The sequence below is a fragment of the Haliotis cracherodii genome, unplaced genomic scaffold (assembly GCF_022045235.1).
Source record: "Haliotis cracherodii isolate W230 unplaced genomic scaffold, xgHalCrac1.p SCAF_7, whole genome shotgun sequence".
Taxonomy (NCBI): domain Eukaryota; kingdom Metazoa; phylum Mollusca; class Gastropoda; order Lepetellida; family Haliotidae; genus Haliotis; species Haliotis cracherodii.
Genome location: NW_027266330.1, coordinates 62,762,909 through 62,786,629, shown reverse-complemented (window position 1 = coordinate 62,786,629; position 23,721 = coordinate 62,762,909). Strand labels below are relative to the sequence as shown.

Sequence of the window (23,721 nt, the reverse complement as noted above, 5' to 3'; positions counted from 1 at the left end):
CCGTTATCGACGAGTGTTGATGTATTTGATATCAAACGAGGGTGATATTCTATATTTATCATCCAAAACTGGCTCCCACAGGAGATATCGCTTGGATTAGATCAAGCGATATCTACACTGTAGATATCGCTGCAATGAAATTACATCACAATGCTTTGCAGACCATTGTGACGTCACCGGTTACCATGACGTCACAATCAAATGACATCACTAATGGCTCTGCTACTGAACTGTTAGCAGTACTTTTTACACTGAAGACACTGCTAATTACTGTCTACAAATTGAAAAAGTTGGAAGAATGATGTTGGATGATAAATAAAATCTCACCCTCGTGTCTTTTGATATCAAATATATCAACACTCGTCGATAAAAGTGGCAAAAATTCTCGGCAAGCCTCAGAATTTTCAACTTTTATTTTCAATTCTTGTTGATATATTTGATATCAAAAGACACTCGGGTGAGATTTTCTATATCATCCAACATGATTCTACCAACTACCAGTTTTTAAACAGTCATAAGCAGTGTCTTCAGTGTAAAAAAAACCCTGATAAAGACAGTAACCAGCTTCAGTGGTAGAGAGATTAGTGATGTCATTTGTTTGTGACGTCATGGTAACTGTCATATCCTAGGAGAGATCGCTTGATCTCACCCAAGCGATATCTCCTGTGGAAACGTGTTTGAGATCATAAATGACGGTACCTTAAGCGTGCGTACCAAACGTAATTCTCGAACAAATTTTTGAAAGAAAATATATCAGGGTTGGAGCCCTGCGGCCAAATATTGCCTCTATAATCAAAACATTTGAATGGGAAAGCTCTTTTCAGGAAACAAGTAAATATAAAGTATTATATCTAAAATGGATAGAATTATCATAAAACCGCCCAAATGTTATCAGAAATGAGCGGGCCACTGTAACTTGATAATGCCCTCATATTGCTTGACGACGGGCCATTATCACGCCCGTTGTTAGGTGACGTCATGGGATACTGATAGGTGACGTCATCTGGTTTGTTCTATGACGTTTCCATATTTGTAAAAGTGAGTCAGTGACATTCGTGTTGATTGCAGTAAATGTTCCCAAACCGTGGTTTCTCGGTCTTCGTCGGGCAGTTAATGGCAGACCTCGGGCTGCTGGAAATGATAATGCCCTGAAAAATAGCGTTACCCTTATAATTCTGATTCCTTCTCGAATACACACGAATCAGAGTTAACATAGTACTGTTCTGGTCTGCATGTGGCCATGGTACGGTCAGTTTGAATTTTTTTTATGCCAGGTGCTCAAAGCAGTTTGTTTTACAGGAGGGAGATTTATCCGACTTCGCTAAACACCAACAAGCGGAACTAGCCCGAGCAGCGGTCTTGTAGTCCATGTGTTATTTCTAAAAAAAAGTTCCTCGGTGAAGATACAACGTGGACGAGTACTCACTGAAAGGCACGGGGTTAAATGCGAGTGTAACTATTTGCGTTGTTTATGTAATGCGGTCGACAAACTGTCGCGGAATACCATAGGTCATCTCCAGAGTTTCCTTGGGCAGCGTGTCCAGGGCCCAGAAGTGTCTGGACACCGTCTCCCACGACAGCTCCATCAGCTTCGGCACATGATACGGAATTCTCCATCTGAACATGCGCGATGACCTGACCCCTCCGTCCGTCACGCCACCATACACGTAGAGATGATACGAAGGGGAGACAACCACACGATGAAAATACAGCTTCTCGGGAAGAACGACAGGCACTCTACACCACTGAAACGATTCCAGGGATATTTTCCATATGTCTGTGAGACCCACGTGAGGCACCGAGTCCAGGTAAAATCTCCCCCCGCAGATATAAACCCAGCCCCCAATCTGAACCAAGCCGAAACTGCATCTGGCGGCGGGGTAACCATGTAATGGATCCCGGGCTGTTCTGATTTCCTCCCACCTGTTTGCAGCCACTTCGTAGGCAAATATGCTTTTGAGCTCTTCTGTGAGATGGAGTCGCCCGCCTCCGAACACGAAAAACCTTAAAAAGATATAATAATAAATTAAATATTTGAGTATGTATAAAACCACAGTATTCAAGAAAAATCACAACGATCTGCAAATAATCCAATCTCAGCCAGACAAACCTGTGATTGATATAATGAACAACGTCACACGCCGTCCGGGGGATGACCAAGTGACCGAGCCTGACCACCCGAACCATTTTAGTTCCCCTCACCACAATCTTTAGAGTGCTTGAGGACCTACATTAATCCTGGTCCCGCACATCTTCCCGAGTCAAGAGCATCACATATATCGATAGTTCAATCAGAAACGTTTCACAAAATCAACATCTACGACGGAACACCTTCGTATGAAAGTAATTTACCGCTGGCTGTCTTTGTTGATACGAATATGTCTTTTTCATCTTTTAAACCCCCCAACGCTTGCCTATGTTTTTGTGTCAGGGATGAAATCGCGAATATGTTTGTTATCTTATCGTCTAGGTCGTCAGCGATCTGATTGGATATCGCGTTTTCATTACAAGGGACATAACTCGTGATCTACGCGAGCTGGCGCCAGGGTCGAGTCAAGAAAAGTGGCCTTGACGTGGCAAGGGTAGAAACTATAGGCTTTAATACGGGCTAGTGGACACGCTTGCCTCATGGGTCTCATGAGACTTTAAATGTTCGCAAATTTTGACCGACCATAGAATGACTGACATGAGGTCGACATCAGCCAATCAGAAGGCAGCTATACGGCACTAGTTTTCCACTGTCGACTAAGCTTTGAAACATATTTTGACAAATTCTCGATTACAAATTTGAAAACGGAACAAAGCAACATTCTGGAATGGCTAATAGATGGTGTAGATTGTATGAATACAGTCACAAAGCCCATAACTGTCGTTCGGAATACACCGAATCAAATCTTTCGAAGTTACACGATCAAAAATCACATTCCAACTGTCGCATTCAAGAACTGATAAACGTCGCTCTGATTGGTCGGATGAAAGGTCGTTCTGACGTGACCCGTAACAGGATGTCCTCAGATAGTTGTTTAGCGGTGGCGAGAACTAGGACATGATTTGAATGAGATTGTAAATGTTCGGTAACTTCAGATGTACTCAATTAGCAGACGTACTCTGACCTAGTCGCCCGTCCCGTTGTGAGACCACTCTCTGTTATCTTTCAGAAGCATAGTTTCACCTTTCATTTCACTCGAGACCAAATAGAGTCTTATACACAGTTGTTTGGACAGAATACGTTGTAAATCACTCGTTCGTCGTACTTGTAGTCGCGGATTGGGCCTGTCTAGGATTATTTATTCCGGCTTCGTTATTTACAGGTTAATTGCCATCATCATCACACCTTTTTTAAGAAAAAAAAGAAACCGAGGGTTTAAGGTTTATCAGTGTTAGAAATTGGCACTTGTCCTGTAGTCCTTGCCGAACTGCCCAATAGTTAAGGATCATAAGGACTAGTAGAAATTTGCCATTTTTCAGGGTTTTGCTATATGTTATCATTAAATGGACAAGTGGACTTAAATTGTTAGTTTCTACCCTTACCTTTTTACCCTTCCCTTTTAGCAATATTCCAGCAATATCACGGCGGGGGGACAGCCGAAATTGGCTTTACACATTATACCCATGTCGGGAATCCATCCCTGGTCTTCGGCGTGATGAGCGAACGCTTTAACCACTGGGCTACCCGACCGCCCCTTTTAGGGAACGTTATGACTTGTTCGAGTCGTGCAGTGTTGTGATTAATTAAAAACATGTATCCCTTGGGTTAATATAGATTTGGCAACAGCTTGACATAAACAAGCTGCAACACATTCGTCTGCCTGCCTACATTCGTCTGTCGGAAGTAGCCTTTAATCCCGGACAGATAAAACCGACATTTCGAGCACTTTTCGACACCCAATAGCCGCATATATAGTACCAGATAATGCCATGTTTCATGTAACTGAGGCGAAACTGTGCATCTCGGCTTGGAATCTACAACAGTTCTCTTTGTTGTCTAACGACGCAATCAGCAATCGTCCAGCCATTTAAGTGAGTTGTTTTAACGCCGCTGTCAGTATTCCAGTTACATCACGGCGTGTCAGCTTAATGTGGGAGGAAAGCCCGAAGTGATGCAGGTCTCAGACGTTTACCACTTCGGTGAAACCCACGAGCACGGGTATGGTGCTGACAAACCTAGAAACATAATTGGGGCGAACCGGGATTCGAACACAACCATTGGTTTCTGGCGAACCAAGGGACGCAACTCAGGGACGCAACTCAGGAACGCACTGAGTGAGTGAGTGAGTGAGAGAGTGAGTGAATGAGTTGGATTCAACTTCGCTGTGACCAGTATTTCAGTGATATCAGGTGAGTCTGGCGTGGGGGAAAGGAGGTATACCACGTGACACGGATGCCGACACACCGTGGAGTGTGGGACGAACCTGGTCTACTTGATAGGACGACTATAATCTAGGTCAGGCTGTTACTAGGAAAAGGGTCATCAAAACATTTTTTGACAGAGGTCAAGTTGCTTCTTTATCTATCTGGGTACATGTACCTTAAAACCACACCAAGTACTTCTTGATATTAAACAGCGTAACTCGTCTCGCGTCATGATTTTTACCACTCAAAAGAAGTTAAAAACATTATAATAATTATAATAATAATGGCATGACAGATTAACTATAGTAATATATAAGATAGCTGAGCGATAAATAGCAGAACGAAGCGTGGTTTATTTCACGATAAAACATTGTTCTGTCATGACGTCATTTCTGGAGAATCGTATATGCGCTCGCAACGTGATGACGACGTATATTGGACGACGTTATTTTTGAGAGAGAAGTGTTGTATAAAGTTGTTCCCCTTAGATGTAGGTTGGCAACGCCGATAAACGCGTACGCGATGGCCTAACAGTCGCATCCAAGAGCGGGAGGGCGGCTAAAGCGTTCACTCGTCACACCGAGTGAGTGAGTGAGTTGGGTTTAACGCCGCTTTTAACGGTATTCCAGTTATATCGCGGCGTGTCAGCTTAATGTGGGAGGAAAGCCCGAAGTGATGCAGGTCTCAGACGTTTACCACTTCGGTGAAATCCACGAGCACGGGTATGGTGCTGACAAACCTAGAAACATAATCGGGGTGAACCGGGATTCGAACACACAATCATAGGTTTCGGGCGTGCCCAAGGGACGCAACTCTGCACAGCGAATCGCGGCCCCTTAGACGACTGGGCCACCTGTGCCCCCCGTCACGCCGAAGACCCGGGTTCGATTCCCGACATGGGTACAATATGTGAAGCCCATTTCTGGTGTCCCCGCCTCGATATTGCTGGAATATTGGTAAAAGGGGCGTAAAACCATACTCACTCACTCACTCCAAGAGTGAGAGAGATATGACAATTGATATTCGGAGGAAAGGTACATGTAATTGACGCGAGGATAGTGAGAATATGCGAGAAATACCCACCTGTGCATAAAACGGACATGTCCGACATTTCTGAGGTAGGATTCTATTGTGGGAGTCATCGTTATTAAAATACGGGTAATTATTATTAAAAGCTTTTACAATTTATCAGCATACTTAAAGAGGCTGTACATAATGTTGATGGAGTTGCACACCTCACAGATAAACCAAGCCTGTCCTACGAGGCGACCAGATAGATATAGGGTCATGTGCACAAAGTGATATTAGCTCTACGATTGTACCTTCTATACTTTACATAGGCTTACACTAGTCGTAGCGCTAAGATCGAGTTGTGCAAGAGGGCCCTGGTTGTGAGGCTCGGTGACTTGGTTGATTGGGTGCCATTGTACCCCGACAGCGTGATTCGTTGCTCATAATATCAATCACTGGATTGTCTGGTCAAGACTTGATTATTTACAGGCCGCCCCAACCAGCCGGAATATGGCCGAGTGCGTTGTTAAACAACAAACAGAACAGCACCTGTGACAACTGGGTTACACTATCAGTTGATCTGTCAGCCTTACAAATATCAGCACCCAAACAGGTCCAAAGGTCATCTCACACTGTGCACCAGCTGACCCCCAGGAAGAACAAGGCGTGGATATAGCGTCTGCACTGAGAGCGGAAGGTCGGGGATTCGATCCCTGGCCGCGTCATACCAAAACACGTTTCTTGTTGTTACCGTGCCTGGTGATCGGCTCGGAGTCAGTAAACTGATGTTATTAAACTGCGGCATGGTATCTTAGTGGGCTAGCACTATGAAACCGGCATTAGTCTGGACTTGTACAAGCAGCCACACACACACACACACACACACACACACACACACACACACACACACTACACACACACACACACACACACACACACACACACACATGCACGTTGCAATAAAAGTACAATAATCTTTAACGCGACGTTAATCTTCATTTCACCTCACCGTAACTGAGGAATTCTAGTCCATATGTACCGATGAAGCAAAAGTATATGAAGAGTAATAAAATTCCTCGTTTAAATATCATTACAACAATAGGAAAAATCCAGCAGTACCTTCCTCTGTATAACGCCACCTCCTGTTTATACCGCCCAGGGGGCACATCCCCCGCCGGTGACAGTTTCTCCCAAATTAATGTACGACAGTTGAGACGGTGAAGATCATTTACAGCCTCGTCATAAAATCCAACCGCTCCCCCAAACGTGTATAAACAATCTTCGTGGAATATCAGACTTTGTCCATAGGCTCTCGGGGGCATATTGTCGCCTAGATCTAAACAGTTATACACATTTGGGTTGGTTTCGAGAAGATACCAGTAGCTCCTTCGCCGACTTCCAAGACTACATTCACACACTTTGACAGTATTGCTCATCATTTCACCGAACGGAAATCCCGTCCCCCCGTACACAAACAGCCTCTTCCCTCTCATGACCATGCACGAGCTGGCGCACGTGTCTGGCACCCCAGGGGATGTCAGATTCGTCCATTTCCAGGTGGCGAAGTTGAATTTCCAAAGTTCGACGAGCACACATGCAGATTCTATGTCTTCGCGAATGCACCCTCGTGGATTGTATCCACCAAAAACATAAATATTGGCGTCATCCGCCACCATGGAGTGCCCGCTGCGACCGATAGGATAAACTCCTGTTTTTGTCCCATCGCACCCGTATGTCAACTCTTTAAACTTGCCTACACGCTTTGCGGACATGTTCCGAGTGAGGTGGCAGTTTAGAGTTACCCGCCCTTTGTTGTCATGAATTGCGCCCCTTCGAACTCGAGACCGTACTAGATATTTTACGTGCGCTTATTCAAGTAGAAACGTCAATGCTAATCAAGTCTTATATAAGTACCTAATATACATACTTCAAACATCACAGGTCATTAGAGAACAGTTTTTTAGGGTGTAATAACGGTTTACAATATGTGTGTTTATATGCTTATTAAGGGCGGTGGTCTGAACGAATGTTTGTGCAAACACAATCTGTCGAGTCAACAAGCTAGGATAGGTCAGTAGGTTGTCTGATCCGCGATATGCTTGCCGCTCAGCAACATCGATTCAATCTCAAGGTTGTGTCTTAAGTGTGACAGAAGCGATTTTTGTGAGCGATTTCAAACTCACTCGCTAACTCAGCGAATCCGAAGTTGTTATACATCTCATGAGCGTGTAACGCGGGCCTCATTCAGCACATGGACTATCTTTCGACACAGCCACGCGATCACATGCTTACTTCGCCTTACTGCGTTCATCGCCTGTGTGTTAAAAGCATGTGTGCTGATCAAGCAGATTACGATATACGTGAGCAGACGACAATATCTCGCTGTTGTCCAGGTCAGACGCTTCGCTGGTGAGATCGGTCCTCCTCGGGGTCTGTGTGTTCACGATGGCGAAATATCTTGTAGAGTACAAGCCGCCCAGTTGGGCTCAAAATCTAAAGAATGTACCGACGCATAAAGTAGAGGTGAGTGAGATTTTCAGTTATAATGCATTCAGATATCGTAATACTCTGGATCGTGGATCCCAACTTCGCTTCTGTTAGTCCTCCGTTTAACTATCCTACATCTACTGGTTGCGCTGATGCATAGCGCTGAAACCATGCTTTTGAAACAGGTGCATGTCACTTCGTGAATGGTGTTACTGTTGTCAGCGACAGAGAGAACGTGAACGACCCCTTCCCGTTATCATGTCCATACTTTTTTCCCAAATATATTTTCAATCGAAATATTTGGTGTTAAAAAATATAAATGGTTTGCGAAATAGAGGGTATAAAAAATGTCCATTTATTTTCTGTAAAATGGACGCTGTTGAGAAAATATACGTCGGATTTTACGCACTCACTCGACATTAATTTTCCTGGGAAAGGTCATCGTATTTCCGAGTTTCGAGTTGGGTATTCTTTTTTGTACCTATAATCGGATTTACAGCAAACGTCTCATCTCTAACCGCCTTCGAAATTTCTAGCGGCTGTAACCCAAAATGAATCTAATAAAAGTAAACACGCGACCTTTTCACGGCACATTGGATTGTGTAAAATGGGTCGCTATTGCCATTCGAGTTTAGAATATCTGTATCGCTTACGCTTGTACCCAAATATACAATACACAACACGTAAGAAACATGCTGCATTTAATTTTTTAATTTTAAGAAATGCAAGTCCCAAATTGTATAAGTCAATATCGGCGAGTGCGAGACTGTCAGTAGAAGTGGGTCACACGTGTTGACATAACTTTACAGCGGCTCAGTCAACCAATTTTAAGAGTTTCGAACATTACAAAATTGATGCCAGAAAGCATACCACCAATGGATGATGGATGGATGGATGGTTATGAAATATTCAGCAATTGCAGTTATTTATTCGGAATCGGAATCCCGAATTATGCGGTGCCCCATTCCGCATGAGCACCTGGATGATAGACTGAAAGACACAACCCTGGAGTGATAAACACAGCACGGTTTAATGGAACTTGTCGTCATAAAAGTGTCAATAACAACTATACCTTCATGACTTTGTTGGTCTCACCGGTTATGGAGAAGACTACAAGTTTGAATATACCAAATGCAGTCATCATTTGATTTTTCATTTCATATTACTATATCTTCATTTCAGATTTAGTATTGCAAGAGGGGCGGTCGGGTAGCCTAGTGGTTAAAGCGTTCGCTCGTCATGCCAAAGACCCGGGTTCGATTCCCGAAATGGGTACAATGTGTGAAGGCCATTTCTGGTGTCCCCCGCCGTGATATTGCTGGAATATTGCTAAAAGCGGCGTAAAACCATACTCACTCACTCACTGGTACTGCTGTAAGCAGTTTACTCGAATATCAGATGTGTTACAATGAACTAAATACTGTTATCATTATGGCAGTAGTAATAGTTTTAGTTTTTGTTTTCCTCGATCTACATGGAAACGATATTATTATGTACATAATACCCTTCTATCTGTCTATAAACCGAACATTTAACAACAATTTGATGTTTCAAACATACTTTTCACGAACCTTAGGAAAGGGACGTATAATATCTGTTCTACTTCTGGCGTACGGGGACTTGAAGACGACTCCAAAAAGCATTGTGAATTACCAGCGCCTCTGCAGCCTTGTGTGTCACTCACTAATTTGCAACCATTTGCAGCCACCTGAGTGAAACACAAGGCCATAGACACTAAATATTATACAGATTATTACAGAAATGCAAACAGGTATCGAGTGGTGGTAATGGGTAGATAAGAAACAGGGGGGACTATTTGTAAGATGACCATCAACAGAACATGTTGGCCGTGTATTGTAAGGGTGCAAACAACCAAGAAAGACGACGGGGTTGTGTTGTCAAACAATGATCGTTTGAGATGACTTGATCAAAAATGTGTCATGCTCCCACGATTGGTCAAACATTCGTTTATACGGCGCGGCATGGTCCGAACCAATCTCCCGATGATTTTAGGGAGACTGGTCTACGCCTGGCCCAGTTCGGCTAACGTAGCAGTGACCTTTTATGTCGGCGTACACGTCGCCGATCATGTCTCAGCTGTGTTGTCCCAGACGTGCTCTATGGGGAAAACGTCAGGACCCGTGGCTGCTTTCTGCCGATATTTGTTTCGATAATGAAATGACAAATAATTCATCCTTTATCTGATCATGCGCGTTTGATTTTAGCTTGCGATGGAGAACACCCCTATCCACGAATGGAATCTCCCAGGGATTCCCGATGGCTTCAGTCTTCACATCAAGCGACACGACATGACAGGCAGTTCATTGTCAGGCAACAAGGTAAGACAGGGTGTGAGGCGTTGCCAGGAATCCACACGATATCCTTTAAAAAGGCAGGGTTGGTGCACACCGAGAGTGTGTTTGTAGGTGGCCGTTGGATGTGTGTTGTGACACACACTATTTCCACAGATAGCTGCGGTTGACGTATCCCCTCATCGCTTCATCGTTGGTCATCATCCGTACTAAATATCACGGATCGTCCCGTATGAAAAGTGTGCCAATGTCAACTAAGATATTTTTGAAACTAACCTCCAAATATGTAAAAAAATCAGTATGCCTTATTTCATTAAAAAGGAAAGCCAAAAGCGGTATAGTCCTCGCCGAAATATCGCGATTATTGATAAACGAAGATAGTTGCACGGGTGGTTATACTTAGATGGGCGAGGTGAAATGAGGTTTAATGTCACGTCCAACATTATTGCATGCATAGAGACATGCATGCATGTGTGTGTGTGGCTGCTTGTACTAGTCCGGACTGATGCCGATTTATAGTGCTAGCCCACTGAGATACCATGCCGCAGTTTAACATGAATACCCCACTCAGACACAGTATACTGATCATTACTCCAAGCCGACCAGTCCTTGTTTTAGTCCCTTAATGCCGAGCGCCAGGCAGAACAAGTACCATCTTTTAACGTCTTTTGGTATAACGCGGCCGGGGATCAAACCCCGGACCTTCCGCTCTCCGGGCGGACGCTCTACCAATAGACGACGAAGGCGGTCGGTTATACTTAGAAAGTGAAAATAGGCCATTCCGACGATCACTAACAGGAATGGCAAAAGCTGCAAAGTTGGCTTTTAAAAAAATATCCATTCTGCTGGCGATAAACATTATCATTGAGTTTTGATCACGTGGTTTCAATCAGGGTAATGATCGGGTAAATATAGCAGTGGGTGCTTTTCGAACTAGAGCAGTAGGGCTTTGAATATCCAGCATACCCCTCCACTGCTTCTCAGTGGAAATTTAGAACTCCAGTGTCTTCGTATCATATTTGTTTGTTGTTATTTAACGCCGCAAGCAGCAATATAAATACATAATCAAGTCTGGACCAGACAATCCAGTGATTGACAGCATCATCATCGATCTACGCAATTTGGATATATTGCGTAGGTCGATGCTCATGTCAATCACTGGATTGTTAAGTCCAGGTTAGATTATCTTGGTATCATAATGTGAGACACATTCGACGCTGCTACTTTTAATTTCGACAAGACAATGTGTAAAATGCAGATGGAAACGCCAGGGTGAGAGCTGGATTCGTGCGCGCGATGTTTTCCCTGAAGCATTTCATGGTTTGCGACAGATACACGTGGTCATGAATTAGTTATACAAATCTGTTCTAGATGATAGCCATGACTTTCTAGATGATGGCGTCCATAAAGTACGCGCTCAATGAGACAAAACCCAGTTTATGATGGACATAGATAGCTGGTCATGCGTCGTGAAACAGACATGGGGCTCGTGATTCATGTCACGTGTGCAGTAATCCTTCAGATGTCCGGACTGACATGAGATGCAGGAGGGGGATCCTTCAGATGTCTGGACTGTGACATGAGATGAAGGAGGGGGATCCTTCAGATGTCTGGACTGTGACATAAGATAGAGGAGGGGGATCCTTCAGATGTCTGGACTGTGACATGAGATGAAGGAGGGGGGTCCTTCAGATGTCTGGCCTGTGGCATGAGATGAAGGAGGGGGATCCTTCAGATGTCTGGCCTGTGACATGAGATGCAGGAGGGGGATCCTTCAGATGTCTGGACTGTGACATGAGATGAAGGAGGGGGATCCTTCAGATGTCTGGACTGTGACATGAGATGCAGGAGGGGGATCCTTCAGATGTCTGGACTGTGATATGAGATGGAGGGGAGGGGGATCCTTCAGATGTCTGGACTGTGACATGAGATAGAGGAGGGGGATCCTTCAGATGTCTGGACTGTGACATGAGATAGAGGAGGGGGATCCTTCAGATGTCTGGACTGTGACATGAGATGAAGGAGGGGATCCTTCAGATGTCTGGACTGTGACATGAGATGGAGGAGGGGGATCCTTCAGATGTCTGGACTGTGACATGAGATGGTTGAGGGGGATCCTTCAGATGTCTGGACTGTGACATGAGATGGAGGAGGGGGATCCTTCAGATGTCTGGACTGTGACATGAGATGGTGGAGAGGGATCCTTCAGATGTCTGGACTGTGACATGAGATGGAGGAGGGGGATCCTTCAGATGTCTGGACTGTGACATGAGATGGTTGAGGGGGATCCTTCAGATGTCTGGACTGTGACATGAGATGGAGGAGGGGGATCCTTCAGATGTCTGGACTGTGACATGAGATGGTTGAGGGGGATCCTTCAGATGTCTGGACTGTGACATGAGGTGGGGGAGGGGATCCTTCAGATGTCTGGACTGTGACATGAGATGGAGGAGGGGGATCCTTCAGATGTCTGGACTGTGACATGAGATGAGGAGGGGGATCCTTCAGATGTCTGGACTGTGACATGAGATGGTTGAGGGGGATCCTTCAGATGTCTGGACTGTGACATGAGGTGGGGGAGGGGATCCTTCAGATGTCTGGACTGTGACATGAGATGGAGGAGGGGGATCCTTCAGATGTCTGGACTGTGACATGAGATGGAGGAGAGAGATCCTTCAGATGTCCGAGCTGTGCACACGCTGTCTTCATTATTATTACATGCTCACGGAATTCCGCAGTTTGATCCAAGAAAGACTTCATGAAATCCCAATTGTTCTTTTCTACATCAACAAGTTTGTCTTTCTGCCTTCAAGTTGTTCCTCGGCGCCGTTCCACAAAGCGATCTTAGCGCTACGATCATGTAATTCTATGTTATTGGAGTTACGATCACTTAGCGCTAAGATCACTTTGTGGAACGAGGCCCTGATCCTTCTTCCAGATTTTGAAGGACATTTCTTCATGGGGTTAGTGAGGTTCGTGATGTCTCCCATGTTGAATCCTTTCACTGCTTCCATGTTCAAGTGATGTCCTGATATTTGCAACATCAGTAGGTGTTCTCGCTGCGAAGCAGAACATGTTAGGTCAAACGTACAAAACGTTGCCAGGGATGGTTTCTGTTCAAAGTATTGTCTATACGTTAACAACAAATTCGATACATTGTCATTAAGAAATCGTTTTTTTCAGTCTTGAACCAGTATCCTTTTCTGCTTCATTCTTTCCAGGTAATAACCTTGAGTTGTCTTACCTTTCCTTGAAATTATGTATCCCTTGATGAATGAAAAGTCTTGTATTACAACGTTTACTTGTGGTATCACTCGGAGGCAGGGTGGCCCAATCATCTAAGGTGCCGGAATTCGCTGTGCAGAGCTACGTCCCTTGGGCCCACCAGGAACCGATGATGCCAGTTAGCCCCTCTTATATTTGTATGTTTGTCAGCACCATACCCGCTTGGTTTCCCCAAAGTGGTAAACGTCTGAGACCATATTACGCTGATACACTGTGATGTAACTGGACCTAGAGGCGTTACACACAACTCTTTCACTCACTTATATTAGTCAGGTTTTGCAGTGAGCTCGTTCGTAAGGTTCTTTTGTTGATTGCTGCTTGCTGTGACGCTCGACTCGCACACCTGTATGTCTTAACTATCTTTCCAGAAATAATGTTCACCAAATACTTGAGGTGTTTCCTCTCATTTTGACGTTTGACCTTTCCTCAATCTCTTGCTCAGCCTTGGGTGTCAAGGTACCGATGGTGTCACTAAATCATCCCTAGAGGTAAAAGGGCCAAGCTCATCACCACTTGAAGACGATTGTCCTGTCGATTGTCAAAGTCTTTGTGTAAAAGACATTATACCTTTTTAACCCCTCGTCAGTGACAATTGTCAGAAGTCCGACACGTGAACGTATAACAAAGAAAATGAGCAAGTTGTCAGTCATTCGAACATGTGTGATAATTTTGATATCACTATTTCAAGTTTTCCGCAATCCAATCAAAATCAGGTCTTAGTGCTCGCTACCGCTAAACAAACATCTGAAGACATCCCGTCACGTCAGAACGACCTTTCGCGAACTTTAACCTACCAATGAAATGACTATTAAGAAGTCGACATTGGCCAATCAGAAAGCAGCTTTCTCCAGCTTTTACGGCACTAGTTTCAAACCGGCGACTTCCATTCCAGGCTACCTTTGAAAAATATCAAATTCAAATTTTGAAAACTGAGCAAAAGAAAATTCTGGAATGTCTTATGATGGAAAAGATTGTATGTCAGTACTCCCCAAGAACCATGAAAAGTCTTTTCCGCTTCAAATATTTATACCATCCTCATGTTAATGTTGTTTCTACTTGTATGTCATGTTTGAGTAATTCTAATGTTTTTAAAAACAATATTTATTTGTTTAGAAAGAATATTAGTCTCGAATATCAATTGTGAATGGTACACGTATATCATAATTGTAAAATAGTAATCAGATGTTATGTTATAAAGAAATCATTTAATTTCGTTTCAGGTCGGGAAGCTAGAATTTCTCCTTGCAGATGCGATCTTAAAGGGATGCAAGCACGTGATCACGTGTGGTGGGTCACCATCCAATCATTGTCGAGCTTTGGCTTTGGCGTGCAGACAACTAGGACTTGTCCCTCATCTATTTTTAACAATGGTGAGCAGGAGAATAGTTAAGAAGTTTGTGCCGATATATTTTATGTCCATGATGTTATGGTTCATATGAAATAAGCCAAAACACCCAAGGACAGATAACTCGATGCCACCAACAGCCGCTGCAATCAGGCCGCAGCAGCTCTCCACATTTTACTAGCCCTTCAAATATTTACTGCTCCTGACAATTTCTACACGATATATGAACACCTGTCTCCGCTGCCACATAAGGAAAGACCCGTGAAGATCTGGGGTAGAAGAGGTCTTCCGCACTCATGCTTGCCGTTAATGGCGACAATGTTTGTCGTAAGAGGCGACTTACAAGATGGTCAGGCTTTCCTTCATCCAGAGCATCTCATATCTGTTGTAGAACCGTGAAGATCCGGGATAGAATAGGTCTTCAGCAACCCATGCTTGCCATTAAAGGTGTTCTTGCTTGTCGTAAAAGGCGACTAACGGGATCGGGTGGTCAGGTTCGCTGACTTGGTTGATGCGTGTCATCGGTCCCAATTGCGTAGATCGATGCTCATTATGTCAATCACTTGATTGTCCGGTCCAGCTTCGATTATATACAGATCGCCGTCATATAGCTGGAATATTTCTGACTGTGGCGTTATACAACAAATAAACAAAACAAACCCAATCGAGTGATTCGATGCTAATGATGTCAATCACTGGACTGTCTGGTCCGGACTTGAAGAATTATTTACCGTCGTCATATAGCTGGAATACTGCTGAGTGCGGCGTTAACCATCAAAACAAACAAATATACATAACAATATATTTTAAAAAATGGGTGCCCCCTCTCCATCAGCGTGTGTAATTTGGTTCGGCTTGGCTGATTGCGTGTCACGTATCCACTTCGTATGAATTGTTGCTCATGTTTTCATCCACTGGTATTCCCGGTCGCCCCTTTTCAAAGGTAACTCTTCATAATGCATCACTGACTGCAGCGTTAAAGAACATAGAACATGTATTTGACCCACACCGAGATACTTTGTAACGTGTGAACTGATTGGTATTCAGACATCGGACGATGTGGGTTGCCGTGGTAACATCCTGCTGGACCGCCTGTCTGGAGCTGACATCTACATGATGCCGCCTGACTCGGATGACGAGAGGGACGTCCATCCTAAAATGGAGTCTTTGGCAAGAAGGATTATGTAAGTTTCATCCTTTCATAACCCTGACCTTAAGCGTGATCTCTATGAGCACAAGTTACCTCCAGGAGGCAAAGGTATCTGTCCTGCTGCACCCCTAAGGGGCGGTGGGGTAGCCCAGTGGTTAAAGCGATCGCTCGTCACGTCGAAGACCCGGGTTTGATTCCCGACATGGGTACAATGTGTGAAGCCCATTTCTGGTGTCCCCCGCCGTGATATTGGTGGAATATTGCTAAAAGCGGCGTAAAACCATACTCACTCACTCACTCACTCACACCAGCGGACAGTAGTGTATCTGTCGCCCTATATCTTGCGCGAGTGCCTGTGTCGTCTTCACGGCGTCTAAGGTGCCGCAATTCGCTGTTCTGGGTTACATCCCTTAGGCGTAGAAGAAACCTATTTTCTGGGATTCGAACCAGCCGAACACGAATCCTTGCAGCAAAGGGAAACAACCGAGGTTTCAACTCCCTGTAACTCATCGTTAAAGGTAACTTATTTTGTTTTATTAGGCAATATCTCTTTATAGTGTTATAGGGCAAATTATATACTAATATCTTAAATGATAGCAGAATAATCTACCATTGATAATATGTTTAGCTTGCAGGAACTTATTAGAATAAAACTATCAAAAATATGTGTGTGTGTGTTGGGGGGGGGGGGGGGGGGGGAGGATAATGTCTGTGTTATTAATTTTTACAAAAGACTCTGATTCTGTCAACAGAGAAAAGTGTTGGCATTTATTCTAAAAAATAAAAAATTAATTGTTTTGGTACAAAAATGGTTGCATCAATGTACTGGAATGTGAAAGTCTGTGTGCATACATCGAAAATTGTAGATACTGTTCTTAATCTTGGACTCTAAAATCTTGCCATTTCTATTGTATGGCTCTGATGTTTGGGGTATTCAGAAGATCAATGTATTGAAAACATCCAGTTACAAGCATCCGCAAATCAATAACTAGTGTATATTGTACTTGGAATGTATGCGGAAGATACCCAGTGTACATATTGGCATTAAAACGTTGTTTCTTATATTGGTTAAAAAAATGAAATATTTGCTGGACTCGGACTGGAGGGCCACTACAACACCTGTCTTTCTTCTCAATACGTCAAAATGTTTATGATGATTTTAAACTGCCGTGAAGATAGAGTCCTTTATTTTGTCCCGAAGGAGAGAGACTGGGGAGAAGTCCTGCCTGGTCCGAAGGGCGGTGCCAATCTGATAGGCTGTTTTGGTTCCATGGCCATCTTTGACGAGCTATACAATCAGGTGAGACGCTTGTATTGTTGTACATGGCCATATTTGACGAGCTATACAATCAGGTGAGACGCTTGTATTGTTGTACATGGCCATATTTGACGAGCTATACAATCAGGTGAGACGCTTGTATTGTTGTACATGGCCATATTTGACGAGCTATACAATCAGGTGAGACGCTTGTATTGTTGTACATGGCCATAATTGACGAGCTTTACAACCAGGTGAGACGCTTGTATTGTTGTACATAAATCAACCATTGACAGGCGTGTTTTTAATTGTTGTTTTTTTTTCAGTTTTGTTTGCCAATCCTTTACACCTGGCTTTCGTTAAGACTTCGGAAATGATTGTTGTTCGTGAATTGTGTTATCCGGAACAGGGCGCCCTCGACAGGTTCGACGACGTGATGGTGGCTTGTGGAAGCTCTGGGACGGCGTCCGGCATCTGCATAGCGAACTACCTGGCAGGATCCCCGTTAAGGTAACGATGTAGACTCTCTCTCACTGCACGCAGAGACAGCACACGTAGACGTGTCAGACAACGGATCATCTCATGCCTTTGTAGATACAGTCAAAGTCATTGAATTAGTTTTATTTTATGCCGCTTTTATCAATATCAAGACGACACGTGCGTATCTAGCTCCCAACTGCACCATACCAATTGCGCCCCCCCCCCCCCCCTTCTCTCTCTGAGTGTCTCTCTCCAACCCCCCTCTCTCTCTCTCTCCTCTGTGTCTTTCTCCAGCCGTCCCTCTCTCTCTCTCCACCCTCTCTCTGTGTGTCTCATCCTCTCTGTCTCTCTCCAGCCCTCTCTCTCTCTCTCTCTCTCTCTCTCTCTCTCTCTCTCTCTCTCTAGCCGTCCCTCTCTCTCTCTCCACCCTCTCTCTGTGTGTCTCATCCTCTCTGTCTCTCTCCAGCCCTCTCTCTCTCTGTCTCTCTCCAATCGCCCCCTCCTCTCTCTCCACCCTCTCTCTCTGTCTCTCTCCAGCTCTCTCTCTCTCTCTCTCTGTCTCTCTCCAATCGTCCCCTCTCTCTCTCCTCCACCCTCTCTCTCTGTCTCTCTCCAGCCGTCCCCTCTCTCTCTCTCCACCCTCCTCTCTGTGTGTCTCTCACCCTCTCTGTCACTCTCCAGTCATCCCTCTCTCATCCACCCTCTCTCAGTGTCTCCCACCGTCTCTGTCTCTCTCCACCCCTCCCTCCCTCTTTCTCTCCCTCCACCCCTCTCTCTATTTTTCCCACCGTCTCTGTTCCAACCCTCCCTCCCTCTTTCTCTCCCTCCACCCTCTCTCTGTGTCTCTCACCGTCTCTGTCTCTCTCCACTCCCTCCCTCCTCTTTCTCTCTCTCCACCCTCTCCCTGTGTGTCTCGCCGTCTCTGTTCTACCCCTCCCTCTTTCTCTCCCTCCACCCTCTCTCTGTGTCTCTCACCCTCTCTGTCTCTCTCCAGCCTCTCTCTCTCTCTCTCTCTCTCTCTCTCTCTCTCTACTCTCTCTCTCTCTCTCTCTCGCTTGTATGAACCTAAGGGTGACTGTTTGCTGACGTGTAGACGTTCTGCAGAGTTCACGGCGTCCTGGTGCGGCATGACCCCGAGTTTGCACACGACCACGTGAACAGCACGCTACGGCAGCTGGGAGTAGAGGGCGTCAGGTCGGAGGACATCTTCAGCATCATCGACACCTACCAGGGGGTGGGCTACTCCATCTCTAAACAGGAAGAATTAGGTATGTGTGTGACGTGGAGACATAAGTGCAACATATACTACCAACAGTTAGACAGTTCCAAAGCTCATCAACTTTCTCATTTTCCCATCCTTTTACCCATTGTTCTGAAAGCGCCATAGCTCAACAACATACTTGTATTCCCATCCTTTTACTCATAGTTCTGAAAGCGCCATAGCTCAACAACATACTTGTATTCCCATCCTTTTACTCATAGTTCTGAAAGCGCCATAGCTCAACAACATTCTTGTATTCCCATCCTTTTACTCATAGTTCTGAAAGCTCCATAGCTCAACAACATTCTTGTATTCCCATCCTTGTACTCATTGTTCTGAAAGCTCCATAGCTCAACAACATTCTTGTATTCCCATCCTTGTACTCATTGTTCTGAAAGCGCCATAGCTCAACAACATTCTTGTATTCCTACCTTTTACTCATTGTTCTGAAAGCTCCATAGCTCAACAACATTCTTGTATTCCCATCCTTGTACTCATTGTTCTGAAAGCTCCATAGCTCAACAACATTCTTGTATTCCCATCCTTGTACTCATTGTTCTGAAAACTCCAAAGCTCACCGACGCTGTTGTGTTCCTATCATTTTACCCATTGTTCTGAAAGCTGCAATGCTCAACGACGCTGTTGTGTTCGAGCCTTTCAAATTTTGTTTTGACATCTTAAACTTTAAAAAGGTAAATCTCGCTCTAGTTATTTAGCTTTTCAAGATCTGATATATTTGTTGAAGAGAACATTTCCAGTCAGGGCCGATGTGCTGACAGGCTTTCCGTTAGAATCACTCGGAGATGAAGGGATGGAAAGCTTTCTAAGATGAAAAATCTCAAAACCTCATCATCAGCTACTGCTTTCAGAAAGTAAATATAGATGATACAGTAAAGTCACAGTAACAAATCTAAGTCTCGTTCATTTCGGCGATCTCTAGCAAAGACAAATAGAATATCCCAAGTACAACACAGTGGGGTCTGAGCGAGATAATCTTTAATATTTAACGACGTGGATATTCGAGGTAATTATTTATATTTGCTGATGTCAGGTGAAATTACTAATGTTTTATTAGGGTTGTTCAACCTTGTCAGATTTCATTGTGGAGGTGAGCAGTACAACAGGGGTGCTGGTCGACCCCACCTACACGGGCAAAGCGGCCTGGGGGGTGATGCAGGAGATGAAAAACAACCCCGGCCGCTTCAAGGGACGGAGGGTCCTCTTCGTACACACAGGTGAGTAGGGGGAGGGGGTTGTTGCTGATGGACCCTTCCTACACGGGCAAGGCACACTGGAATGGGGGGGGGGGGGGGAGGTTTGTTGCTGATGGACCCCTCCTACACGGGCAAGGCACACTGGAGAGGGGGGGGGGGTTGTTGCTGATGGACCCCTCCTACACGGGCAAGGCACACTGGAGGGGGGGGGGGGGGTTGTTGCTGATGGACCCCTCCTACACGGGCAAGGCACACTGGAGGGGGGGGGGGTTGTTGCTGATGGACCCCTCCTACACGGGCAAGGCACACTGGAGGGGGGGGTGTTGCTGATGGACCCCTCCTACACGGGCAAGGCACACTGGAATGGGGGGGGGGGGAGGTTTGTTGCTGATGGACCCCTCCTACACGGGCAAGGCACACTGGAGGGGGGGGGGGGGTTGTTGCTGATGGACCCCTCCTACACGGGCAAGGCACACTGGAGGGGGGGGGGGGGGGTTGTTGCTGATGGACCCCTCCTACACGGGCAAGGCACACTGGAGGGGGGGGGGGTGTTGCTGATGGACCCCTCCTACACGGGCAAGGCACACTGGAGAGGGGGGGGGGGGGTTGTTGCTGATGGACCCCTCCTACACGGGCAAGGCACACTGGAGAGGGGGGGGGGGTTGTTGCTGATGGACCCCTCCTACACGGGCAAGGCACACTGGAGGGGGGGGGGTTGTTGCTGATGGACCCCTCCTACACGGGCAAGGCACACTGGAGGGGGGGGGGGGGGGTTGTTGCTGATGGACCCCCTCCTACACGGGCAAGGCACACTGGGGGCTGCAGAAGAAGATGAAAAACAACCCCAGTCGCTTCAAGGCAGGGAGGGTCATGTTTGTGCACTCAGGTGCGTTGTGTGGTGTAGAAGGGGAGTGGATGGGCCACCAGCAACCGCCCCCCCCCCCCCCCCCCCCCCCCCCCCCACACACACACCTTCATGGGCAAGGTACTCTGGGGGCGGTGCAGGAGATGAAGAGAACCCCGTTCGCTTAAAGGGACGGAGGGTGCTCTTTCTACACACAGGTCTGCTGAGGTTGTTTACTGTCGCTTTGAACAGTTTGTAACTTACATCATAGCGTGTCAGCGCGGTGTGGGGGGCAATCCAGAAGTAACGTAGGTAACGAGCGGGGAAATGGTGCTGAAAAACCTAGAAACATTAATAGGGGATTATCTGGGATTCGAACCCATAATCACAGGTTTCTGGCACATCGAAGGGACGCAACTCTTCACAGCGTCCTTAGTCGACTGGCAAACTATATTGCAAACAAAGATGTTCAAAGTTGTATTATCATCCGTTTGAAAATAATTCATCATCTTTCAGGGGGGATGTTTGGGCTGTTTGACGGGCGAATGGACGACATGTTAATGCAACATGGAGCGGTGACGAAGAAAGTCAGAATGTGCTCGAAACATGAGGCACTGGAAACACCCCGGGAGGCAGTGAATGGATCCCACACAGACCACGATGGGGAATGATGAAGCGAGAGATGACATGATATCCCCGATTATCCATAGGGGAGGGATATCGGTGCGGTTCTGTTCATAAGCCACGCCTACTCGAACAACCCCGGACAAACTTCCTGGATTTTACCATAGCGGCAAACTACATTGCTCATTGTTTACACTCTCGCCACCAAATGTTCTGTAAATCACGCTGAAAATGTGTTCACTGTGGTGAAAAGAAATGTTTGCATAAATCATGTGCATTATTAATATATAGAAGAAATTGACAAACAAAACATCGACGTCAGGGCTTAGGAAAACTACAATCATTTATGTACAATTGTTACATTCTACCATGAATTTGGAAATTATTCGATTCTGATTGGTCAATCGGATGCTATAAATCACAATAAACCCTCTCTGATTGAAACAGCTGGTTTCACGGCCGCATTACCACGGAAGCTAATATTCATAGAATAGTACTTTTTTCAGTCATTGTTAAATAACTATATCTACAATTAGAGGTTACAAAATGCACAGACGCGGTTACTACAATATTCAAAGGATGTGTGGCAATACATTTCGTTCATAAAACACGAGAGAAATCTACAAAGAGAATGCATTTACGTTTTGGAGACATTAGAGAGCTTGGAAATTCGGCGCTTTTCTATATATGACTGTGACGTCACATCTTTTGTGTCACAATCTGTCATATGACGTCTTAACGGTGACGTGCGTGCGCGTTCGGTTCCAAAAGCAATTTAGCGCTGTAAATCTACAGGTAACCCAGCTCTACATTGAAAACACAGTATGTTTATCTCCTAATTGTAACCCTTGAAAATTATTCAATAAATAGTGTATAAAATATCATACAGCCCATTGTTGAATTTTCTGACATACGGTGTAAAATTCAAATGAATACACCACAATTATGTACTATTCCATCTTATTCATGACATTGTTTATTTCTGAACGTACTGTTGTATCTTTCATAGTGTAATATTTTAGTTCCGGGGAAAATTATTATTATCATTATGTTAAAATAAAAAAATGAAGCAAAGAGTGTGGGCAGCCATGGCACAGTCAGGCTGGTTAGGCTCATCGCAGCCCAGACAGCGAATGGGACGTCTCCCAGGAACCGCTGCCTCGTCGAAACCACCCAACACTGCAGCCTTCTGCATTACCAAGATTGTCAGAAGGGCTGTATACCTGGAAGCAAACCCGGCGCGGGTACTCTCCCAATGTCAGTCAACAGATTGGGAGGTACCAAACCTAAGGCACCGAGAACAATGGGGAGTCGGACAACTTGGTACTTGGGATGCAAGCGTGACATTTCCAAATTATCATTATTATTTACAGAATAAAATTAAAAATGCAGCAAATAGGGTTTGGGTGGTCCTGGCACAGACAGGCTGGTTAGTCCCATCTTCATCTCAGGGCCCTTGATTCATGAGTATGACACTGATCTCATGACATAGAACATTTATAAAGATCTATTCACAGTTCAGTTCACAGTTATCTATTCACAGAAGAAACACACTAAATTTCTAGCTTATTCTGTTTCCTCATGCACAAATATAGTTCTATTTAAGAACTACAACTTCATAGGATTGTATTTTTCAAATTATTAAGTTAAAACTGGAAAAGCTCAAGCCCGCATGGCCGCATGAGCACATCGACCGAATTATGACAGATTCAGTTGCTTTTGAAGTATTCTCTGGATGGACTGAATCTTACGTTACAGGTATGGCACGCTACTCCCCTGTCATGTGTACAATAAACTGAAATAATTGTTTATGTGAGGTTCAAACGATATACGGCCTCTCCATTGGACGAGAGGCCAGTCACGTGACCTCGGAGCTGACGTTCATAAGCGTACGTTTTTCACGAGACTGTATTAAGGAAATGACGTAACGACTGACGGACTACTTCCACTTCCGTGGGGAACCCCCTGGGCATTCCCCAGCACGAGTATATACAGAAGCGGATCGCCTCCGTGGTCTTGTGGTAGAGTGGTCTGGTGGAAGGTCTGCGGTTCGAACCCCGACCGCGTCATACCAAAAGACGTTACTTGTTGTTACCC

General features: G+C 45.1%; 1 protein-coding gene and 1 pseudogene across 1 annotated transcript; one reads left to right on the top strand and one right to left on the bottom strand.

The window, feature by feature from the left end:
- Nucleotides 1–540: 540 nt before the first annotated feature.
- LOC139447973 (kelch domain-containing protein 10-like) lies at nucleotides 541–7,136 on the bottom strand. The gene is made up of 2 exons (XM_071229474.1): nucleotides 6,484–7,136; nucleotides 541–2,004 (listed from the first exon to the last, which is right to left on the bottom strand). The coding sequence occupies exons 1-2, from the start codon at nucleotides 7,134–7,136 to the stop codon at nucleotides 1,470–1,472; spliced, it is 1,188 nt and encodes a 395-aa protein (XP_071085575.1). The 3' UTR covers nucleotides 541–1,469.
- Nucleotides 7,137–7,558: 422 nt separating this feature from the next.
- LOC139447647 (uncharacterized) lies at nucleotides 7,559–22,469 on the top strand (annotated as a pseudogene).
- The last annotated feature ends 1,252 nt before the right edge of the window (nucleotides 22,470–23,721 follow it).